Consider the following 20,274-nt stretch of genomic DNA (forward strand, 5'->3'; position numbering starts at 1 on the left):
GCTCCCACAACAATATTTCTGCCAAAATTTGAAAATTATTTCTACTGACATTTTGCTGTCGTAAAGGTACATATGTATCTGATAATGTCACTATATGTGGATAAAGGACAATACACCTATTTGTCGAGTATTAAATACTTGCCTGTGATAAATGTATGCAACAAACAGCATAATAAAGTATAATAAGTACAACATGCAGCAATGAAAACAAGGGTAGTTGTACTGTGCCATTGGTCAATATTATAAACCACAATTGTGGACAAAAATTTCCAGCAATTAAGGATAATTTATTAATGCAATAATTCATTCCCTGTTTAAATATTATACAATCATATAAAATGTATTAACATTTTAAAGAAAAATTCTGTAAAAATAATGTGTCAAAGTTTAATTCTGGCAGAGACGTAACAAGTGCTTCTTTCAGGAGTGGAATATACACAGGTCAGAAAACAGTTCACTAAATTGCAACACAGTAATGGCCAGGGGAGGACTGACAAACTTTACCCCGGGGGAAGGGGGGGGGGGCGAGACTCAGCTTAGCAGCCTATTGGAAATAATTTAAAGGGAAATAAATGCATGTAGCCCAGTGACCCAGCCCACTATGGGACTGGCCGGGGGCATACCCCACCTCCTGCCCAGCCAGCCCCTGGTACTGACACTCTCCACCTTATTCTCTGCACACAGGTCCACAGTAGTGTTGTGTATTCATTTATAGATTATAGATCTGTGCCATATGGCATGCTTGCCGACTTTCTGACTATGTTCTCCAGGAGGACAGATCATGTGACTGGGATGGGAGGGGGCGTGGTGACGTCTATGCATCACCATAGCCCCGCCCCCACTATGTAATGCTGAGAGTGGTCCGGGCTTAATGCCATGATTAAGCACCGCTCGGGATATTCAATGCCGTGAATATCAGGATTTTTTAGGATTCGGGAGGTTTGCCTACTCTTCCGGGAGTCTGGGAGGACTCTTCGAAATTCAGGAGCCTCCCGGATATTCCGGGGGAGTAGGCAAGTATGCCATATGGAGGTGAGGAATATTCAGGTTCATGCCACTTCCCTGGATGTGCAAAACAAAAGCATGCACAGTCTGTTGTACATCTTCTGACCAGCAGGTGTCATTGCATAGCCGTCCCACCATCTTAGCCTCTTAGATTGTAATTAGAGATGTTTGAGCTCGATTTTCTGAAAACTGAGCCCACCCGAACTTAGGGGATCCAAGTAGGCTTGCGAGCCACCTCAGTACTTTCACGCGTCCTCGGATCTGAATCAAAACTTCATTGTTGCATTGTCGGATCTCGCAGGTTTTGGATTCCATAAGTACTTCCCTCCCCAGAAGATCCAGCGCCATTGCTCACACAGAAACAGGTGTTGCAGTGTTCTTGCCACTCTCCAGTCTCCAGTGACATTGCACAGTGCCATTGTAACGCCCCCCTGCGGGGAAAGACAGGGACAGACGCAACAGAAAATAACTCACCTTGTAAACGATGGTCACCTCCAGTCCGCTTCTGATTTCCCAGCTGCGATCCGATCCCAGCAGATCCGCAGCCGCAGTCACCTCCAATCACGTCCCTCTAAGATAGAGGCAGAGATTACGGCCGTGCCTACCAGGCAAGGGCTGTCCGAGATTACGGCAAAGGACAAGGACACGGTCAGTCCAAGCTCCTTGCCGCCTCCTCACTTTGTTCTTGCCAAGACGCGGGGGACTACAGGCACTGAAGGCCAAGACTAATCCGAGGACTAATCCCGCCTCAAGTACCTCACACACCTGCCGGTGAGGGCCTAACCGAAAGGAGGAATCGAGCGTGATACTCACCGGGACACTCCCACTTCCGATCCGGTTCTCCTGCACCTTCCCGACTCCTGCGGATGACAAGAACACACAGCCTCCCTCTACGCTCTCCGTGAACTAAGATGGCACCCACAAAACTGGACTAACTACAACGGCGACCCGACCCTAACAACGTTCTAATGGTCGGCAACGCAACTAAGTCAAACACTAGGACTAACTAAATGTGGTGCACTAACGGAACTACTAGTTACACGCTACGGGGAACACCAGCCGGTGTTCACAGCCTAAACCGGAAGGCGGTTCCTAACCCCCTCACCCAGGTCGTACCAAGAAGCTGCCTTCTTGCTATGGAGTCACACACAGGCCCTAAGTACGGGTTCTTTAAGCCCGGCTGAGGCTCAGTAAAACAGCACACTAACCCGCGGGCCGACTGCCGCACGGAACAGCCGATCGAACTGAACCGCCCGACTGCCTGTACTCGGGTATCTCACACGTGTCCCTACGTCCGGAACCACAGGTCCACCTGCACGGAACCGGCCTTGAGGACCCTTGATCAGAACCACGGCCGCCCCTGGAACTGCCTCAAGGTGTGCTGTACTGCCACCAACCCACTCAGCCACCCCCCTCTGAGTACCAGTGTGACCCCGGGGACCTAAGGGACAGGAAAACTACGTGTGTTCTCCCCTGACTATGTGTATGCTGGTACTTACACTTGTCCCCCACAGCACGGGTTAACACAGGAAAACCACAGGAAACAAGAGCCTACCTTTAATGGGGGCCTGACGTCTTGCCCCTGGACACAGTTAGAAAGCACACCAAAATACTGTAATGTAAACTACACTCGCCACACAGACAGAATAAATAGATACAGTATACAGTACCTTGCCCGCTACTTACCCGAACACACCGCTGCTAGCCAACCAGCAGGTTGCTACAGCACCACAGGAGCCTACGCTCGACCGTACCTCCTAACCACGTGTGCTCACCTCACACAGGACCGCGCCTACACTCACAAGGCTCTCACGCCTCTACCTCACACCACCAGGGCCTTATGCCCTACACACCATGGGTCTCTGCCCAGCTACACACAGAGCCTTCTGCTCTGACTAATGGGCCTCAGCCCCCTCTCTACCTCAGGGCTCTGAGCCCACTCACTAGGGCCTTATGCCCTACTACCTAGGGGTCCTAGCCCCTGCCTGAGGCCTGTGGCCTCCCTAACTAACTGAGGGCCTTGTGCCCTTAATAACCTACAGGCTACCAGCCTCTAACCAGGCCCTCTGGCCTCTAGGCCCCTAACTACCTAAGGGCCTTGTGCCCTTGTACCTGGGCTCTCACGCCCCTGTCTGTCTAATAGGGGCTTGTCCCCTTTATATATATATACTAATGGCCTACTGGCCCACTAACACGTTGGGGCCTAGTGCCCAGGTCCCTGGGCCTTGTGCCCCTACTTTACAGTGCCACGGGCCTTGTGCCCGACTGTGCCCACGGGCCTAGTGCCCGACGTTATTGTTGAGTCTACTTACCTGCTCTGCGCAGGATACTCAACTTGACACGCCGTCTTCTGTTTCTTTCTTCTCCGGGTCTTCCAGACCCTCCAGCCGGCGGCGCCTCTTCTCCTCTTCGGCGCTGTTGAAGGCTGCTTGGCGGGGGCGCTCTCAGCCCTGACAAGGGCTCCCCGCCGACGATCTCCGCTCCGGCGGCTTGCTTGAAGTCTTCTGGCGGCAGGGTAGCTCACGGCCCTTACAAGGGCCCCCTGCCGCCGCTGCTGCTGCCTCAGTTGCTGGACGTCTGGACGAGACGTCCTCTCTCTTCCCCGCCGACGGACTTCTGCCAAAATGGCGCCACCCGGCGACTTATATAGTCGCCGGCGTGACGTCATTAGCCGGCGCGAGCGCTGATTGGCTCGCGTCGGCGCCAATCTTTTGAATGGCCGGGCGCGAGCCGCGATTGGCTCGCGCATCCGGCCGCTGATTGGCCAGCGGGGAAAGATGAGCCCTGATTGGCTCATCCTTCCCCCGCGCACAGGACCTGCAAAAAAGAAGTTATACTCACCGCCGCTGGATCGATGGACGGGTGAGTACTTCTCCTCTTCTGTCTTCACCCACTTGCAGGGCTCAGCTACCGGGGGACTCTTCATCCCCTTCCCGGGCACCAGGCGCATCTTCAGCCCCTCCAGGGGCATAGCGATGGCGGGCACCTTCGCCCGCTTCTCGGGCACCATCTCCACATTTCCGCCGCCTTTTTCCATTGTGGTTCCCACAATCGATGTCTTCTCCTCAACGTCCACCTCCAAGGGTCGCTTACCGGCATCCCTGACTTGCGTCCACCGGATCCTTCGCGGTAAGGCCTTCTCACGCAGGATCCACACCATCCTGGCAACTTCCTCGCCCGAAGTCGGTATCCAGGGAGTCTCTTCCTCGGCACCTGCCGGAACCTCCCATCCGTCCGATACCTCCTCGGTTGTGCGGGAAGCTTCTTCAGAATGTGACAACATCCACCACTCTCCAGCTGCGCTCTCTAAAGTACAGTCTTCTTCAGGCAGTACTTCTTCAGCAGCTCTCTCTTCCGGGGTACTGATGGCTTCCATCCTCTCAGGTACCACCGGGCAGACATCTTCACATGTCTCCGGACACAACGTTGCCCCGTGGAGGGTCTGCTCAGCTCTCCCTTCGTCTTCAGGGACCAACTCTTCCACAGCCACGGACAAGTCGTCTGACGTATCCGACGTCTCCAATACCCCGGCTCCAGCATCCGGCTGACGCGGGTATTCCTGTCGCGAATCTTGCTTGGACGGGACGATCACCTGCGATCCAACAGTCAGCAGGCTCTGCCGATCCTTTCCTCCAGATTCCGACTTCTCTTGAGACCATGGATCGAAGGCTCCCTCGTCCTTCCACTCGAAGACTTCTACGTCTTCCCATTCATCGGAGACTTCTTCGTCCTCCCATTCATCAAAGAGCTCCTCGGCAACTGGGCACTGGTATGCGAAGTGTCCAGGCAACCCACACTTCCAGCACAGCATTTCTTCCACCGGTTGCCGTTTAGTACCTTTGTTCTTCTTCTTCCTTGTCTCACAACGTTCCAGGATTTGCTTCGTGAACGCTGCCACTTCGTCACGAGAGATGACACAGCTGTATCCCTCGTACAGCGGAATGATCCCCCGATGAGCCATCGTTGATCCTGCCGACTACGCCAAAATGTAACGCCCCCCTGCGGGGAAAGACAGGGACAGACGCAACAGAAAATAACTCACCTTGTAAACGATGGTCACCTCCAGTCCGCTTCTGATTTCCCAGCTGCGATCCGATCCCAGCAGATCCGCAGCCGCAGTCACCTCCAATCACGTCCCTCTAAGATAGAGGCAGAGATTACGGCCGTGCCTACCAGGTAAGGGCTGTCCGAGATTACGGCAAAGGACAAGGACACGGTCAGTCCAAGCTCCTTGCCGCCTCCTCACTTTGTTCTTGCCAAGACGCGGGGGACTACAGGCACTGAAGGCCAAGACTAATCCGAGGACTAATCCCGCCTCAAGTACCTCACACACCTGCCGGTGAGGGCCTAACCGAAAGGAGGAATCGAGCGTGATACTCACCGGGACACTCCCACTTCCGATCCGGTTCTCCTGCACCTTCCCGACTCCTGCGGATGACAAGAACACACAGCCTCCCTCTACGCTCTCCGTGAACTAAGATGGCACCCACAAAACTGGACTAACTACAACGGCGACCCGACCCTAACAACGTTCTAATGGTCGGCAACGCAACTAAGTCAAACACTAGGACTAACTAAATGTGGTGCACTAACGGAACTACTAGTTACACGCTACGGGGAACACCAGCCGGTGTTCACAGCCTAAACCGGAAGGCGGTTCCTAACCCCCTCACCCAGGTCGTACCAAGAAGCTGCCTTCTTGCTATGGAGTCACACACAGGCCCTAAGTACGGGTTCTTTAAGCCCGGCTGAGGCTCAGTAAAACAGCACACTAACCCGCGGGCCGACTGCCGCACGGAACAGCCGATCGAACTGAACCGCCCGACTGCCTGTACTCGGGTATCTCACACGTGTCCCTACGTCCGGAACCACAGGTCCACCTGCACGGAACCGGCCTTGAGGACCCTTGATCAGAACCACGGCCGCCCCTGGAACTGCCTCAAGGTGTGCTGTACTGCCACCAACCCACTCAGCCACCCCCCTCTGAGTACCAGTGTGACCCCGGGGACCTAAGGGACAGGAAAACTACGTGTGTTCTCCCCTGACTATGTGTATGCTGGTACTTACACTTGTCCCCCACAGCACGGGTTAACACAGGAAAACCACAGGAAACAAGAGCCTACCTTTAATGGGGGCCTGACGTCTTGCCCCTGGACACAGTAAGAAAGCACACCAAAATACTGTAATGTAAACTACACTCGCCACACAGACAGAATAAATAGATACAGTATACAGTACCTTGCCCGCTACTTACCCGAACACACCGCTGCTAGCCAACCAGCAGGTTGCTACAGCACCACAGGAGCCTACGCTCGACCGTACCTCCTAACCACGTGTGCTCACCTCACACAGGACCGCGCCTACACTCACAAGGCTCTCACGCCTCTACCTCACACCACCAGGGCCTTATGCCCTACACACCATGGGTCTCTGCCCAGCTACACACAGAGCCTTCTGCTCTGACTAATGGGCCTCAGCCCCCTCTCTACCTCAGGGCTCTGAGCCCACTCACTAGGGCCTTATGCCCTACTACCTAGGGGTCCTAGCCCCTGCCTGAGGCCTGTGGCCTCCCTAACTAACTGAGGGCCTTGTGCCCTTAATAACCTACAGGCTACCAGCCTCTAACCAGGCCCTCTGGCCTCTAGGCCCCTAACTACCTAAGGGCCTTGTGCCCTTGTACCTGGGCTCTCACGCCCCTGTCTGTCTAATAGGGGCTTGTCCCCTTTATATATATATACTAATGGCCTACTGGCCCACTAACACGTTGGGGCCTAGTGCCCAGGTCCCTGGGCCTTGTGCCCCTACTTTACAGTGCCACGGGCCTTGTGCCCGACTGTGCCCACGGGCCTAGTGCCCGACGTTATTGTTGAGTCTACTTACCTGCTCTGCGCAGGATACTCAACTTGACACGCCGTCTTCTGTTTCTTTCTTCTCCGGGTCTTCCAGACCCTCCAGCCGGCGGCGCCTCTTCTCCTCTTCGGCGCTGTTGAAGGCTGCTTGGCGGGGGCGCTCTCAGCCCTGACAAGGGCTCCCCGCCGACGATCTCCGCTCCGGCGGCTTGCTTGAAGTCTTCTGGCGGCAGGGTAGCTCACGGCCCTTACAAGGGCCCCCTGCCGCCGCTGCTGCTGCCTCAGTTGCTGGACGTCTGGACGAGACGTCCTCTCTCTTCCCCGCCGACGGACTTCTGCCAAAATGGCGCCACCCGGCGACTTATATAGTCGCCGGCGTGACGTCATTAGCCGGCGCGAGCGCTGATTGGCTCGCGTCGGCGCCAATCTTTTGAATGGCCGGGCGCGAGCCGCGATTGGCTCGCGCATCCGGCCGCTGATTGGCCAGCGGGGAAAGATGAGCCCTGATTGGCTCATCCTTCCCCCGCGCACAGGACCTGCAAAAAAGAAGTTATACTCACCGCCGCTGGATCGATGGACGGGTGAGTACTTCTCCTCTTCTGTCTTCACCCACTTGCAGGGCTCAGCTACCGGGGGACTCTTCATCCCCTTCCCGGGCACCAGGCGCATCTTCAGCCCCTCCAGGGGCATAGCGATGGCGGGCACCTTCGCCCGCTTCTCGGGCACCATCTCCACACCATAGCTCACACAGAAACAGGTGTTGCAGTGTTCTTGTCACTCTCCAGTCTCCAGGGACATTGCTCAGTGCCATAGCTCACACAGAAACAGGGGTAGCAGTGTTCTTGTCACTCTCCATTCTCCAGTGACATTGCACAGTGCCATAGTTCACACAGAAATAGGGGTAGCAGTGTTCTTGTCACCCTCCAGTCTCCAGTGACATTTCTCAGTGCCATTGCTCACACAGAAACATGGGTAGCAGTGTTTTTGTCATTCTCCAGTTTCCAGTACCATTGCTCAGTGCCATTGCTCATAAAGAAACAGGAGGGGTAGCAGTGTTTTTGTCACTTGACAAAAATTGACTGGAAATGACTGGAAATGAATCTTATTGAGGTTAATAATAATGTAGAAACAAAAAAAGAGCCAAATGATGTGATCTTAAAAAAAAAATAGGGATTTTAGGAAAAAAATAGTGACCCAAAACCGAAATCAAAACACACGAGGGCGGTTTCGCCAAAACCAAAACCAAAACACAAAATTAATCCAGATCCAAAAACCAAAACCAAAACTAAAACACGGGGGTCAGTGAACATCTCTAATTGTAATGCTCTTTGTTTTTATCATTATCCAATGTTTTTAAAGCATCAATATATTTCACAGCCCTGAATAAGACAACAAATCATTTGCATCTGCTGTGAGGTGCTTCAACATTCCGTGTACGGCTAATTATAAGCCTTGACCTCCAACACTTGCTCTGAATGTAACCCAATCCAATGTTTAACCCCATCATTAACATTAAACTTTAATGTTATGGTTTTTTTATGAATTTTAATTAATTTAATTCATGAACAATCTTTCCTTATAACTATTAGTTAATGCACAATTCAATTAAAATACAATAAACTACATTTTAAATATACTTTAAAAATGACGTGCTTTTATTGAGTGTTAGTATCTTAATTAAATTCAATGTCCTTAACATAAACCCTGCTCAAGCTTTGAACCTATCCCTAAAAGAGATCTGCCAGGGTTTCATTTGGCATCAGAGGTTCATGCTTCAATGAAGTTCATGATTCAAATTTTTATTGAGTCAGATGATACATGATCCCATAATAAGCATGTGTGTAATGTCATAGGAAATCAATCAAATTTATACAGCAGAAAAAACGATAGTTATGTATAAAATGTTTATTTATACATTGTGCCTCACCATCACCAACACCACAATTTCCTCAGTCTCCCAAGCACGCTGCCTTGGTGTCACCCTTGACTCCACCCTCTGTTTTACTCCTCACACCCAGGGCTAGATTTACTAAGCTGCGGGTTTGAAAAAGTGGGGATGTTGCCTATAGCAACCAATCAGATTTTAGCTGTCATTTTGTAGAAGGTACTAAATAAATGAAAGCTAGAATCTGATTGGTTGCTATAGGCAACATCCCCACTTTTTCAAACCCGCAGCTTAGTAAATGTAGCCCCCAGTCTCTCTTGCAGTTTTCATTCTTCCTTCTTCAAAATATTGCTAGACAATGCCCCTTTATTACCCAAGATGCAACCAAGCTCTTATCCATACTCTCATCATATATTGCCTCGATTGCAGCCTGCACCTGCCAATCTTCTCACCCATCTGACCCCACTTCAAACCATCCTAAATGCTGCAGCAAGACTGTCTGTTCTCCTTCGCCGCACCACTCTGCAAATCCTTACATCGTTTCCTTATATCATCCAGAATCCAATTCAAATCACTCGCCCTCAGCTACAAACCCCACAATGCCTCTACTCCTTCTTAGATCTCATCAAGACATTCTTTCCCTCACATCCTCCTAGATCTTCCTCTGGCCTATGTCTCGCCTCCTATGTGATAACCACCTCTCATTACCATATACAAAACTTTTCCTGTGTCGCTACATGTCTGCAATTCCCTACAACACCATACTCATCCTTCAAATCTTTAAACACTCTATGAAAACTCTTTACTAGAGCCTACCCTACCAGTGCTGCCATCAGAAATTGTGGGGCCCAGTACTAATTAATCTGGCGGGGCCCCCCTCCCCACACATGTGCCCCTCTCCCCATACATGTGCCCCCTCCCCATACATGTGCCCCTCTCCCTCTCCGCCATACATGCACCCCCTATCCCTCATCACAGTACATTCCCCCCCACTCCCTCATCACAGTAAATATTCCCCTCCCCCCAAAGTAAATGTATCCCTCTTCCTTCCCCGCAAGCACAGTTAATGTCCCCCTCTCCCCCCCCCACAGTTAATGTCTCCCCCTCCACAGTTAATGTCCCCCCTCCACAGTTAATGTCCCCTCTCCCACCCCCACAGTTAATGTCCCCCTCTCCCCCCCCACACAATTAATGTTCCCCTCTCTACCCCCACAGTTATGGTCTCCCCCCCAGTTAAGGTCCCCCTCTCTCCCCCAATCACAGTTAAGGTCCCCCTCTCCTCCCCAATCACAGTTAAGGTCCCCTTCTCCCTCTCGCCCCCTCCTCCACAATTAAGGTCCCCCTCCCCCTCCACAGTTAAGGTCCCCTTCTGACTCCCCCCTCTACATTTAAGGTCCCCCTCTCCCTCCCCCTCCACAGTTAAGGTCCCCCAGGCTCTCCCTCAGGTCCCCCAGGCTCTCCCTCTTCCCCCCCTCCCTCCCTCCCTCCCTCCCTCCACAGTTATGGTCCCCCAGGCTCTCCATCTCCCCTCTCAAAAAAAAGAATAGCTAATTAACTTACCTTCTCCTCCACGATGCTGCAGCTCCCGGTCACTGATACACTGGGAGAGCAGCGTGCAGTGATGACGTCACCGTGCCGCACTCCCAGCCTATCAGAGTCTGGGAGGCGGAGCTGCAACATCGTGGAGAAGAAGGTAAGAAAAAAAAGGGGCAGCACGGTCGGTGACTGCAGGGCCCAGACAGTCCAGGGAGTCCGGACAGACGGAGAGGTCTGTCCAGGCCCCCTAGTCTGTCAAGGCCCCTCACAGCAGTACTGGCCGTACCCCCCTGATGGTGGCCCTGTACCCTACTTACACCTATACCACTAAGATGCCGCACCCTCACTACTGTCCCCTTCTCCACTCTGAGCCACACTTGCCCCTTTTGTCTCTGTTCTACTCTTTTTACCATTAAGTAAAGATTATAAGCGCTTTGTGTACATTGTATGTTCCTGATTTATTAATGACAATAATAATGATTTCCACATCATTTCACAATAATACTCTGTACTCTCCTTAGGTGGGGTAACACCCCCTTGCAAGACGCAGCCCGGTTTCAGAGACACAACGTTATGAACTTACTGACTGAATACCAAGAAAAATATGCAAGCAGATATAGTGGGGCAGAAACTTCAGAGGAACAGATGTCACTGGAGATTTTGAAGAGCATGGTTTAGATGATCTGATTACAGGCCCTCAGCACTTTATATCTGGTAACATGCGCTTATGATAATACCATTCACCTTCATTTGTAGGGCATCAATCAAATTCCTAGTAACTCAATTCATTGTGCACAATCTGAGTTTTAGGCTTAGCATTTTTGCAGTGTTAAAAACTAAGAGATTATAATACTACAAGTCACTGAGTGTGATAATATGAACATTGAAAAAATGCAGCCTGAAAATAGGAAGCCTTTATTAAACAAAGAGTATTAAGAGCACACATACAGGTCTTAGTCCCAGCAAAGGTGTTTGGCAATTGGTATATAAAGTAGAATATCGAGGGCCTACAAGAGGAATCTCAAGTCCCAGTATGGCTGCTTCTTGTGGTCCTCAAGAAGCCTAGGGGGTGTGACCACACGATCTACATCCTTGTCTGAGGCTGTGAGTGCAACTTCCCGGAAAGCCAATGGAAGTATGACTGCAAGGACCAACAGGAAACTATTGTTCTCAGAAGTCATGACATCCCACCCCCACATAAACAAGCTCAGATGTTTTGGAGCCCACTAACTACCCCTCCAATAATCCCAAACACTTCTATAGAGTGTCCCTTTAGACTTTATTAGTACACAGAAAGACGTGAGAAGTGTGGTGGAAGGACTAAACCAAGGTAGAATTATCCACCCACTGGAGCCAGAACATCAAACCCCTACAGTAGTATTTCCAAACTCAGTCCTCAGGGAACACCTCTCACATCATGAAGGGCATATAGCAATTGTCTACTGCAGTTCTCTTTGAGCACACACGTTTTCTTCTGTATGTGCACACAACCTAATTACTCACTGAGCTGATGTGTATGAAACACATCTCATCAAACATTGTAATGGTAATGTAACATAAGGGACACTATCATCAAAATTGTGTATTTATATTAAATAAAACCGTTAAGTAGGCTGCAGTTGTTATATATCTTGTGTGAGCAAAATTGGGCATAAAAATCTATTTACGGAGCTGATGCAAAACGGGAGTAACCTACTCTTTAAAGAATAGAGCAGAAAATGAGCATATTTCTGCCCAGCATCATATGCACCTGATTTGCATTAAATCATTATTGTCAATGCGTATTTGCAACTGCATGAGCCGCGTTTTCGTGAACATGCCTTTAGTGTGCTCAGCCTGCATTTGCACACCTTTTCTATCCCCATCCCACCGCTCCAGGTGTAGAATCCAGGCCCGGCGCTCCCATTAGGCAAGGTTAGGCACTTGCCTAGGGTGCCGGGCTCTGGAGGGCACCTGGAGGGTGCCACAGTATTCTAAATACTTTAAAACTGTGCGGCGACCGCTGACCATACCTGTCACGGCCACGGCACAGCATTCAGATGGACGGGGAGGGGGGGAAGAGGCTATTTTGTCACCACCGCCGCCTCTCTGCTCCGTCTCCTCCCCTCCACTTACTAGTGTCAGTGAGTGGAGGGGAGGAGATGGAGCAGAGAGTCGGCGGTGGTGAGACAAGGTAAGGAGAGGAGGGAGGAGGGCGGCAATTTTTTAAAAATGCCTAGGGCGCCGTGGACCCTAGCACCGGCCCTGGCAGAATCACACACCTCTCACTCACTGCACATGCATTCGCCTCCATTCTGGGCATGCGCGGAGCGATTTCACACTACACAAACTGCAGTTGTTTCCTTCCTCAACCTCACCCCTCTACTTAATGAGAAGCAACCATGCACCAGAGCTGTCAATGTGCAAATAGAAAGGTTGGACAATTGTATTTGTGCAACACTGATGATAGACAACTGCTGTATCCTTAGAGCACAAACATATTTTTTGATGTCAGTGTCCCTTTAACATAATGTTAAATTATATATAATGTAGGTCATGTCCTTTTTTTATTTTTAAATCGATCTTTGTGAAATGTGCTATTGCTTAGCTTTCCAAGTACTATCTGTAAAGAAAAAAGCCTAGGAAAAAAAATAAATTTAGAAAACAATTACATTGTTCAGGATACCTGCATTGCTGCTATGTAATTTTGTCTCAATAAACTGAACAATTATTTTGAAACTGTGTTTTATTTGTGCAGCATGATTCTATAAAATGCACATTTATTACATTTTATATGTACATCTATTAAAGCTTTTTTGTGAATGCGCCGAAGAAAAGTTCCTATGTAGACTCACATTTAACTCTTACGTACAGAAAGACAGACAGGGAATGGTAAGGGGCATCTAAGTGTAGGACAAGTACAGTATGAGTGTGTTCATGTAAATGCAACTGAGTGTGACATCGATGCAGATCTCTTGCGGGTGTACACAGATAATAATGACATGAATCTGGCATATATGTTCTGGATGCATATTCAGATATGTGCATCTCAACAAAGTACATAAAATACTTTTTATGTAGGTAGACGTAAACGAAAACCAAGAATTTTACGGAAATTTGACCTGGATGCAGACTGTTATGCGACTGTGGAGCCTGGCAGCCACATGAAGATGGGTTGGCTGCCGGGCTAGTAGTGCCAGTTTGGTTAATGGAAAGCCACTGAGCAGGCAATCACTAATAGTTTTAGTAGTTTTTTTTAGTAATGCAAGGGTAGATGCATGCCTTGCCAGCTATTGGCTGCACATCTGGTGGCAAAGCATGCTGGAGCTTATAGTTTCACAACACCTGGAGAGCCACAGGTTGGCCAGGCCTGAAGCAGAAGGCAATGGGTCAATAAATCAGTATGGAGCTCCACTTACTGTGCAGCCGAATACGTATAATAAGGTGCCACTATACCTCTAAATCATAACCAGAAAAATTGGGAATACATACATCAGACGCTCATATATAGACACAGAGAAAATATAATCCTTCTCTTATTACAAGATGTAAACATGAAGGAAAAAGTCCGTCCATTCTGAGGAGTAGTTCACACAGCCTCATCTAAAAGACAGACTCACAGCACAGATACCAATACATAGTGTAGTACATAAATTTGAATCAAAAGATGAAATGTTCAGATCTCTATGAAACTTGTCCTTTTCACCGTGAAGAATATGTTGCTACAACTTCACCCATGATTATCAATACTTCAACTCACTAGGATATATACTTACACGATTCCAGATAGTTGAAAGCCTTCAAAAATCTCTGTTTCAATGGGTGTGTTTTCATAGAATGGCAACATCTTCAAACTGCCAAGGACCCATAAAACAGTGATGGACAAAATATAGTGCATTACCTCTTTAATAAAAACAACTTTACAAAAACCATAAAATATAATTGGACTCGTACCAAACTTATCTATGCAAACAGCATGGGGAGATACATGGACAGGTTCCATGATCCCTTAGAACATCTGTCTATCCAGCTCCTCGATTCTCAGATAAGGTAAAACAAGTTTTGACTTGTTTTGACGTATAAGTTTTGACTTAGAAGTTCAAATCTTAATCAAGGATAATGTCCGTATAACCCTATATGGTATTTATAGTTCTCTCCGATCCAAATCTCCGCCCATGTCTCTCTCTTAAATTAAAATGAGGCTTGGATGCAGGTCCGCATTCCATGAGTCACATGACCAGACCCACACGCTTCATTGGTCTTACTATCAAAACGAGGCTTAGCTTTTTTTGGAACACAATCCATTCAACTACTGCTGCTGTCCAAAATATTGCTGATCTCAATGCATCTATCGATAGAGGACAAATCTGAAACTCATAGTCCTCTTTTCACATTAAAACCGTCAAATATTTGTTCCCAGACACCTCTGAGAAACATATTCATTTCAATTTACCTTCAATACTACATTCTGATGCATAATAGTATAAAAACATAAGATTGTGTTACGACTCTGCCTATATTTTGTATGTGGCAGCAGTACCTTAAATCCACCAGAGGTGCTGCTGTTCTGCTCCTGAACTTTACACCATGCCTGTAGGAGTTAATCTCCTTGCCTGATTAGAACTGCACCTGTCTCACAGCTTCAAATACCTGCCTCAATCTGTGCTCTGTGCAGTTCATCGTTTATCACTGGCTGCTGCTTGTTTCTCCCTGTTCCAGTGTTTGTTCTACTGCTGCTTGATCTCCCGTTGTGACCTCGGCCTGATTACCAGGTTTGTGCCTATTCGCTTGTGACCTTGAACTCTGCCTGGATAGTGGATACTACTTGAACTCTTGTTGCACCTGACTTAGGCATGATTACCGGTTTCTGCTTGTTTGCTTGTGACCCTGAACTCTGCCTGGACACTGGTTTCTGCTTGAACTTTTGTTGCTTAGACCTCTGCCTGGTCACTGGACTCAGCTACTCTGTTTGCTTTCCTGGACAGACTCGTGCATCCTGGCAATAGGGTAACTCTATATTTGTTCCTGCATTTTAACTGTATTTGTCATTTGCTTGGAACCTGTTGCTCTGTGGACTTTCCTGCTATTCATCACACCCGTTCATATTTATGTTTTGGAGTTATACCTGTTTATGCTGCTACCTAAAAATCTGCATATTCCATTAACTGAATCCCTGTTCATACATTTTTCCTGAATAAAGACATTTGGTTTTTATACTTCTGTTGCCGCTTCCTGAGTTCACTAGGAATCCTAACAGATTGCACACGAACACACATTTGTCATATCTCTATGGAAACAATTTCACAAATTACGTATAAAATTTTTAAAAACAATATGTTAAAAATTACAATTAGATTCTTCTTAAATAAATAAAGACATACATTTACCCTTATCTGCCTTGCAATGGATCACCATATTGTCTAATGTACTCCATTTAGCTTATAGAATGATCCTATAGTGCCTTCATTTCAATTACAGAAACCACTTGATCTCAAAATCCACATTAAGTCCTTGTGGAACTAAAGTCTTTAATGTGTGAAATCCATCTCATCTCTTCTCTTCATAGGGAACCAATAATATCACTATTTTTCCAATTGTTTTCTATCCTTTGTATTCCTCAGAAGTGTATATGTTCAGCTTGCAGGAATGTTAGATTTTAAAATGGTTAGACAGTGAATGTGTTTGAAGACCCCTTCTGATGTCATAAATGTGTTGACAAAGTCTAAAATTTCAAAGACCTCGTCGTTCTGCCCACATAGAATTTGTTACAGCTGCACTCTGTCACATATACAACATTATTCATATTGCACGTAATGAATTGGCCAATCTTCAAGGTATGTTCATTTATGGACAATTTGGTTGTTTTACTATTCTTAGATTTCACCGTCTTACAGGCCATACATCCCCTGCATTTGTGAAATCCAACTATTCTAACAGATTTTCTCACCACCTCAGGTAAGTGGCTCCTTACTAATCTGTCTCTTAAATTGGGAGCTTTTCTGTAAATGAATACAGCTTCGGACTGGCCTGCCGGGCAGCCAGTCTAATCACCGGTAGGCCCGGCCTCGTTGAAGCTCCGCCCCCTCCACTGTTAGGGCGGAGCTTGCGGAGAAGACGTCACTTGTGATGGCGGTGGCAGCGGCGACACTTCAGTAACAAACACTACCGCACAGGTGCAGAGACGGCTCTCTGCACCTGCGCGGTAGTGTTTTTCACTTTCAACAGGATTCATCTTTTGCCGCGGCCACCCAGAGTAGCAGGATGCCGGAGTTTTCCACGGACAGAGGAGACAGGTAAGTGAGTGCATAGGCTAGTGGTAGTAGTGAGTTGTTGTGTCACATGGGCAGGGTGTTTATGGGTGATTGCCCACAAGATGCATTATGTTCATGGAGGCCTTTATAAAACTTTGCCAGGGGGTAGCACATGTCTAGTTATGTCCCTGAAAATCAGCAATGTTATGAGTACTGCTATTAAGAGAAATTAGTGAAATAAAACTGTCCAAAGAAATTGAATAAAATTGTGCCAAGTCAGTTAACTGTCTTCACTTGTCAGTCCGTTTACCTAGCTACATAGTTCTATACATATAAAATAAAACATTGCTAGGATAAAGGTCCATTAATTAAATACATATAAATAAATTTTGAGTCTTTTTAAATCTACTTCTATGGCTAAAAGAATGAAAGAAGGATGTACTGTATTGTAGAATCCAGAAATGCATCATGCAATGAGGGTAAGATTTACTAAACTTTTTAAATTTGTTTCACCATCAATTGTTCCAAATTGTACTTTCTGTTAACATAGTGGACATGCTCACCATAATTGAACTTTAAATATAAAGTACCTCCATATCTAAGAATTATTTTAAATCTAACATTATTTTCCTGGCCACAGCTAGTTACTGCTGATGTCTGATCACAGCAATGGCTGCTGTGCTATATAGTCGATTGCTGGTCACTTTGGTCTATAAGTGACCAACTTAAAGCTGCATTACTATCTAAGGAACTACTTTCCCAAGATGGCCCCTCTCCCTAGCAGTCATTTTTCCCAGGGCTCTTCAAGATCTGTAATACAGAGACAGCAAATTCATTTTGCTAACATTAAATGGCAGTGAAGGGGGATTGTGGGCAGGAAGACCAGCGTCGGACTGGCCTTAATTATTTAATGCTTGGAATGGTCGTGGGAAATGGATATATTAAACATAAATGCTATTAATTTATTGCTGGGGCTGTTTGGAGGGAGGGTAATAGATTTATATATTAAATGGGAATACTATTAATTTAATGTTGGGGTTGGTTGGAGGGAAATAGATCTATTTATCAAATGTGAGCACTATTACTTTATTGTTGAGGCTGGAGAGAGGCCTAATTATTAAATGTGGGTGATGCTGATTTAATGGCAGGGATGGTTGGCGTTTCTAAATGTACCCATTATTTTTTCCAAATAGGACCCTCAACATTCCAGGATCCAGACAAGCCGCAACTAAAGAAACCAGCAGCCACAGGTGGTAAAAGTGACAACAACAGGTAGGACAGTCTGTCAAATGTTATGAGTCTACTGCAGGCTTGGCTAACCTGTGGTACTCCAGGTGTTGTGAAACTACAAGTCCCAGCATACCCTTACAGCAATAAGCTGCTATATATTGGCAAAGCATGCTGGGGCTTGTAGTTTCACAACACCTGGAGTACCACAGGTTAGCCAAGCCTGGTCTAGTGGGACAATCCCGATTTTTGGTGACTGTTCTGCCCAATCTAAGGGGCAGGTCAAGACTGTGTATTCTTTATACACACACACTGTATGCTTTATATAGTACACTAAGGTGCTAGCTGTCCTTCGTGGAATGACCACTCCCCTTCTAGTGTCAGGTCCCGCCTCTATGATGGCTGACCACACCCCCTTTGGTGGGCCCCTAGTGTTGCATTCCCCGGTGGGCCCTTCATGCCCCAGCCCGACACTGAATGAATATCAGCTTCTTGGGAATTAGATTTCCTATCACATTATCCTTTTTCAGAATATTCCAATAATTGCTAAAGATGTGTTCAACCTATCTAAAATCCTAATTATATCGGGAAATGAAGGCCCAATTGTATCTATCAGATCTTTTAAAAATGGAGCTTTTCTTAGGGGCCATCAGATCCTCCCTCTTGATTGACATGACTTCTCTTTCAGCCCTATCTAGAATTTCTTGCCTGTAATCCTTTGTAGTAAAGGCTATTTTCATATTGGTCACTTGCTCAGTAAAAATGTTATCTTCTGTACAATTGCGTCTAACTCATTTCATTTGCCCAAACAGTATATTTTTGAGTCAAACCTGATGGTGATTGCTATCGCAATTAATATAGCTGATGGTGTCCATAGTTTTTTTTTTTTATAAGTTTTGGTTTGTAGACCCATCTCATTGACATAAATTGTTATATCAAAAAAAATCACATTTGGTTTACTGCACTCAAACGTAAGCTCTATGTGTGAGAGTTGGGGTTTAAGTAATTACAAAATTTGGACAGTTCTTCTTCAGGTCCTCTCCAAATAAAGAAGATATCGTCTATGTATCGGTATTAGGTCACCAGGCTCGCCCTGAACTCATGCCCGACCCACACCCAAGAGTCTTCCCAGTGAGCCATGCAAAGATTGGCATAGCTCAGGATGAACCTGGTACCCATAGCCGTACCATTACACTGTAAAAGTCACCCTGAAATCTAAAATAATTATGGGAGAGAATAAAATGAATTCCCTCTAGAATTAATTCTCTCAATCCTTCTGAATAAACTGTGCTGGTAAGGCTTGAATTAATAGCTTCTAAACCAAGATCATGTCTAACTATAGTATACAGGAACCATTACTAATATGAAATCAGAATCCCACACAATAGTTGACAAAATCTTTAAAAAATTGTTGGTGTCCTGTAAATAAGATCTTGTGTTTGGGCCATAGGTTGTAAATGGTGGTCAATGACATTCAACAAATTAATGGTAATGGACCCTTTGCCCGAAATGATGGGTCTTCTAGACAGACTGGTCTTATTTTTATGTATTTTGGGTAGTGTGTAAATCAGCTGGATTGTTGGATGAGAGACAGAGATATAGTCCATTGTATCCCTATCCAAGACACCCAGCCCTCATATCATTTATCAGTGAGAACTTTTAAATCTCTAGCAATGCCCTCTCTAGGGTCCTTTTTCAACTTTCTATATGTCCCTTCTGCATTCAATTCACCCATAATCTCTTGTATATATGTGTCTGTATCTATTACCACCATGCCACCACCTTTATTGGCAGGTTTGATAACAATTTGTTTATTCTCCATGAGAGATCTTAAAGTATTCCTTTCTTTAGTGGTCAGTTTATGGTAACTTTTTCTAGTATGTTTCTGATGGATATTAATCTTCCTCATGGCTTCTGTAACCATTCTATTAAACATGTCTATAAAATTCCCTTTTATATGGGTGGGAAAGAAGGATGATTTATTCTTAAATTTCTTATTACACAATTGTTTACTGGTCACGTTAATGTCTTCATTAGCATCTTTCATCTGAAAATAAAAAAATTATGGTAATTTTACGTATAAACTTTTGTATATCTACAAAAGTGTCAAAATTATTTATTTTATATGTAGGTGCAAATGTTAAACCTTTATCCAAAAGGGGCATGTCCCCTTGTGATAATATCTTAGAACTAAGATTAAAGACTTTAGGTTGATCTTCATCCTTATTAGTATTACTCACTTTATCTATATTAGTGCATTGCTCATTCTTATGTTTAGAGCGCTTTTTTTCTATTATTCTTGCCCCCCTTCCTGCTCCTTTTCTTTCTCTTATGATGTGAATCAATTATCTCCATGTTCTCTTTCGTCTTGCCACATCTTCAGGCCTGAAGCAAAGCTAAGTTAAGAAAAGATAAGTTAAAAACCATGACCTGTCTATTAGACAAAAGGCACTGAGCGGTTAGATGACAAGTGGATAGATAACTGTGTCAATGCCTGATAACTCCAGAAGAATTCAGTGAGTAACGACAATTGGATTTAGTA

General features: G+C 46.5%; 1 protein-coding gene across 1 annotated transcript in view; it reads left to right on the forward strand.

Annotated features, from left to right (window-relative positions):
• Window positions 1-12,147, forward strand: part of GLS2 (glutaminase 2) — a 64,334-nt gene extending 52,187 nt beyond the window's left edge. Inside the window, exon 18 of the mRNA XM_075199519.1 lies at window positions 10,797-12,147. Coding sequence (XP_075055620.1) covers window positions 10,797-10,953 — 157 coding nt within the window. The 3' untranslated portion in view covers window positions 10,954-12,147. The remainder of the gene's footprint in view (window positions 1-10,796) is intronic.
• The last annotated feature ends 8,127 nt before the right edge of the window (window positions 12,148-20,274 follow it).

The sequence above is a fragment of the Mixophyes fleayi genome, chromosome 2, assembly GCF_038048845.1.
Source record: "Mixophyes fleayi isolate aMixFle1 chromosome 2, aMixFle1.hap1, whole genome shotgun sequence".
Lineage (NCBI taxonomy): Eukaryota > Metazoa > Chordata > Amphibia > Anura > Limnodynastidae > Mixophyes > Mixophyes fleayi.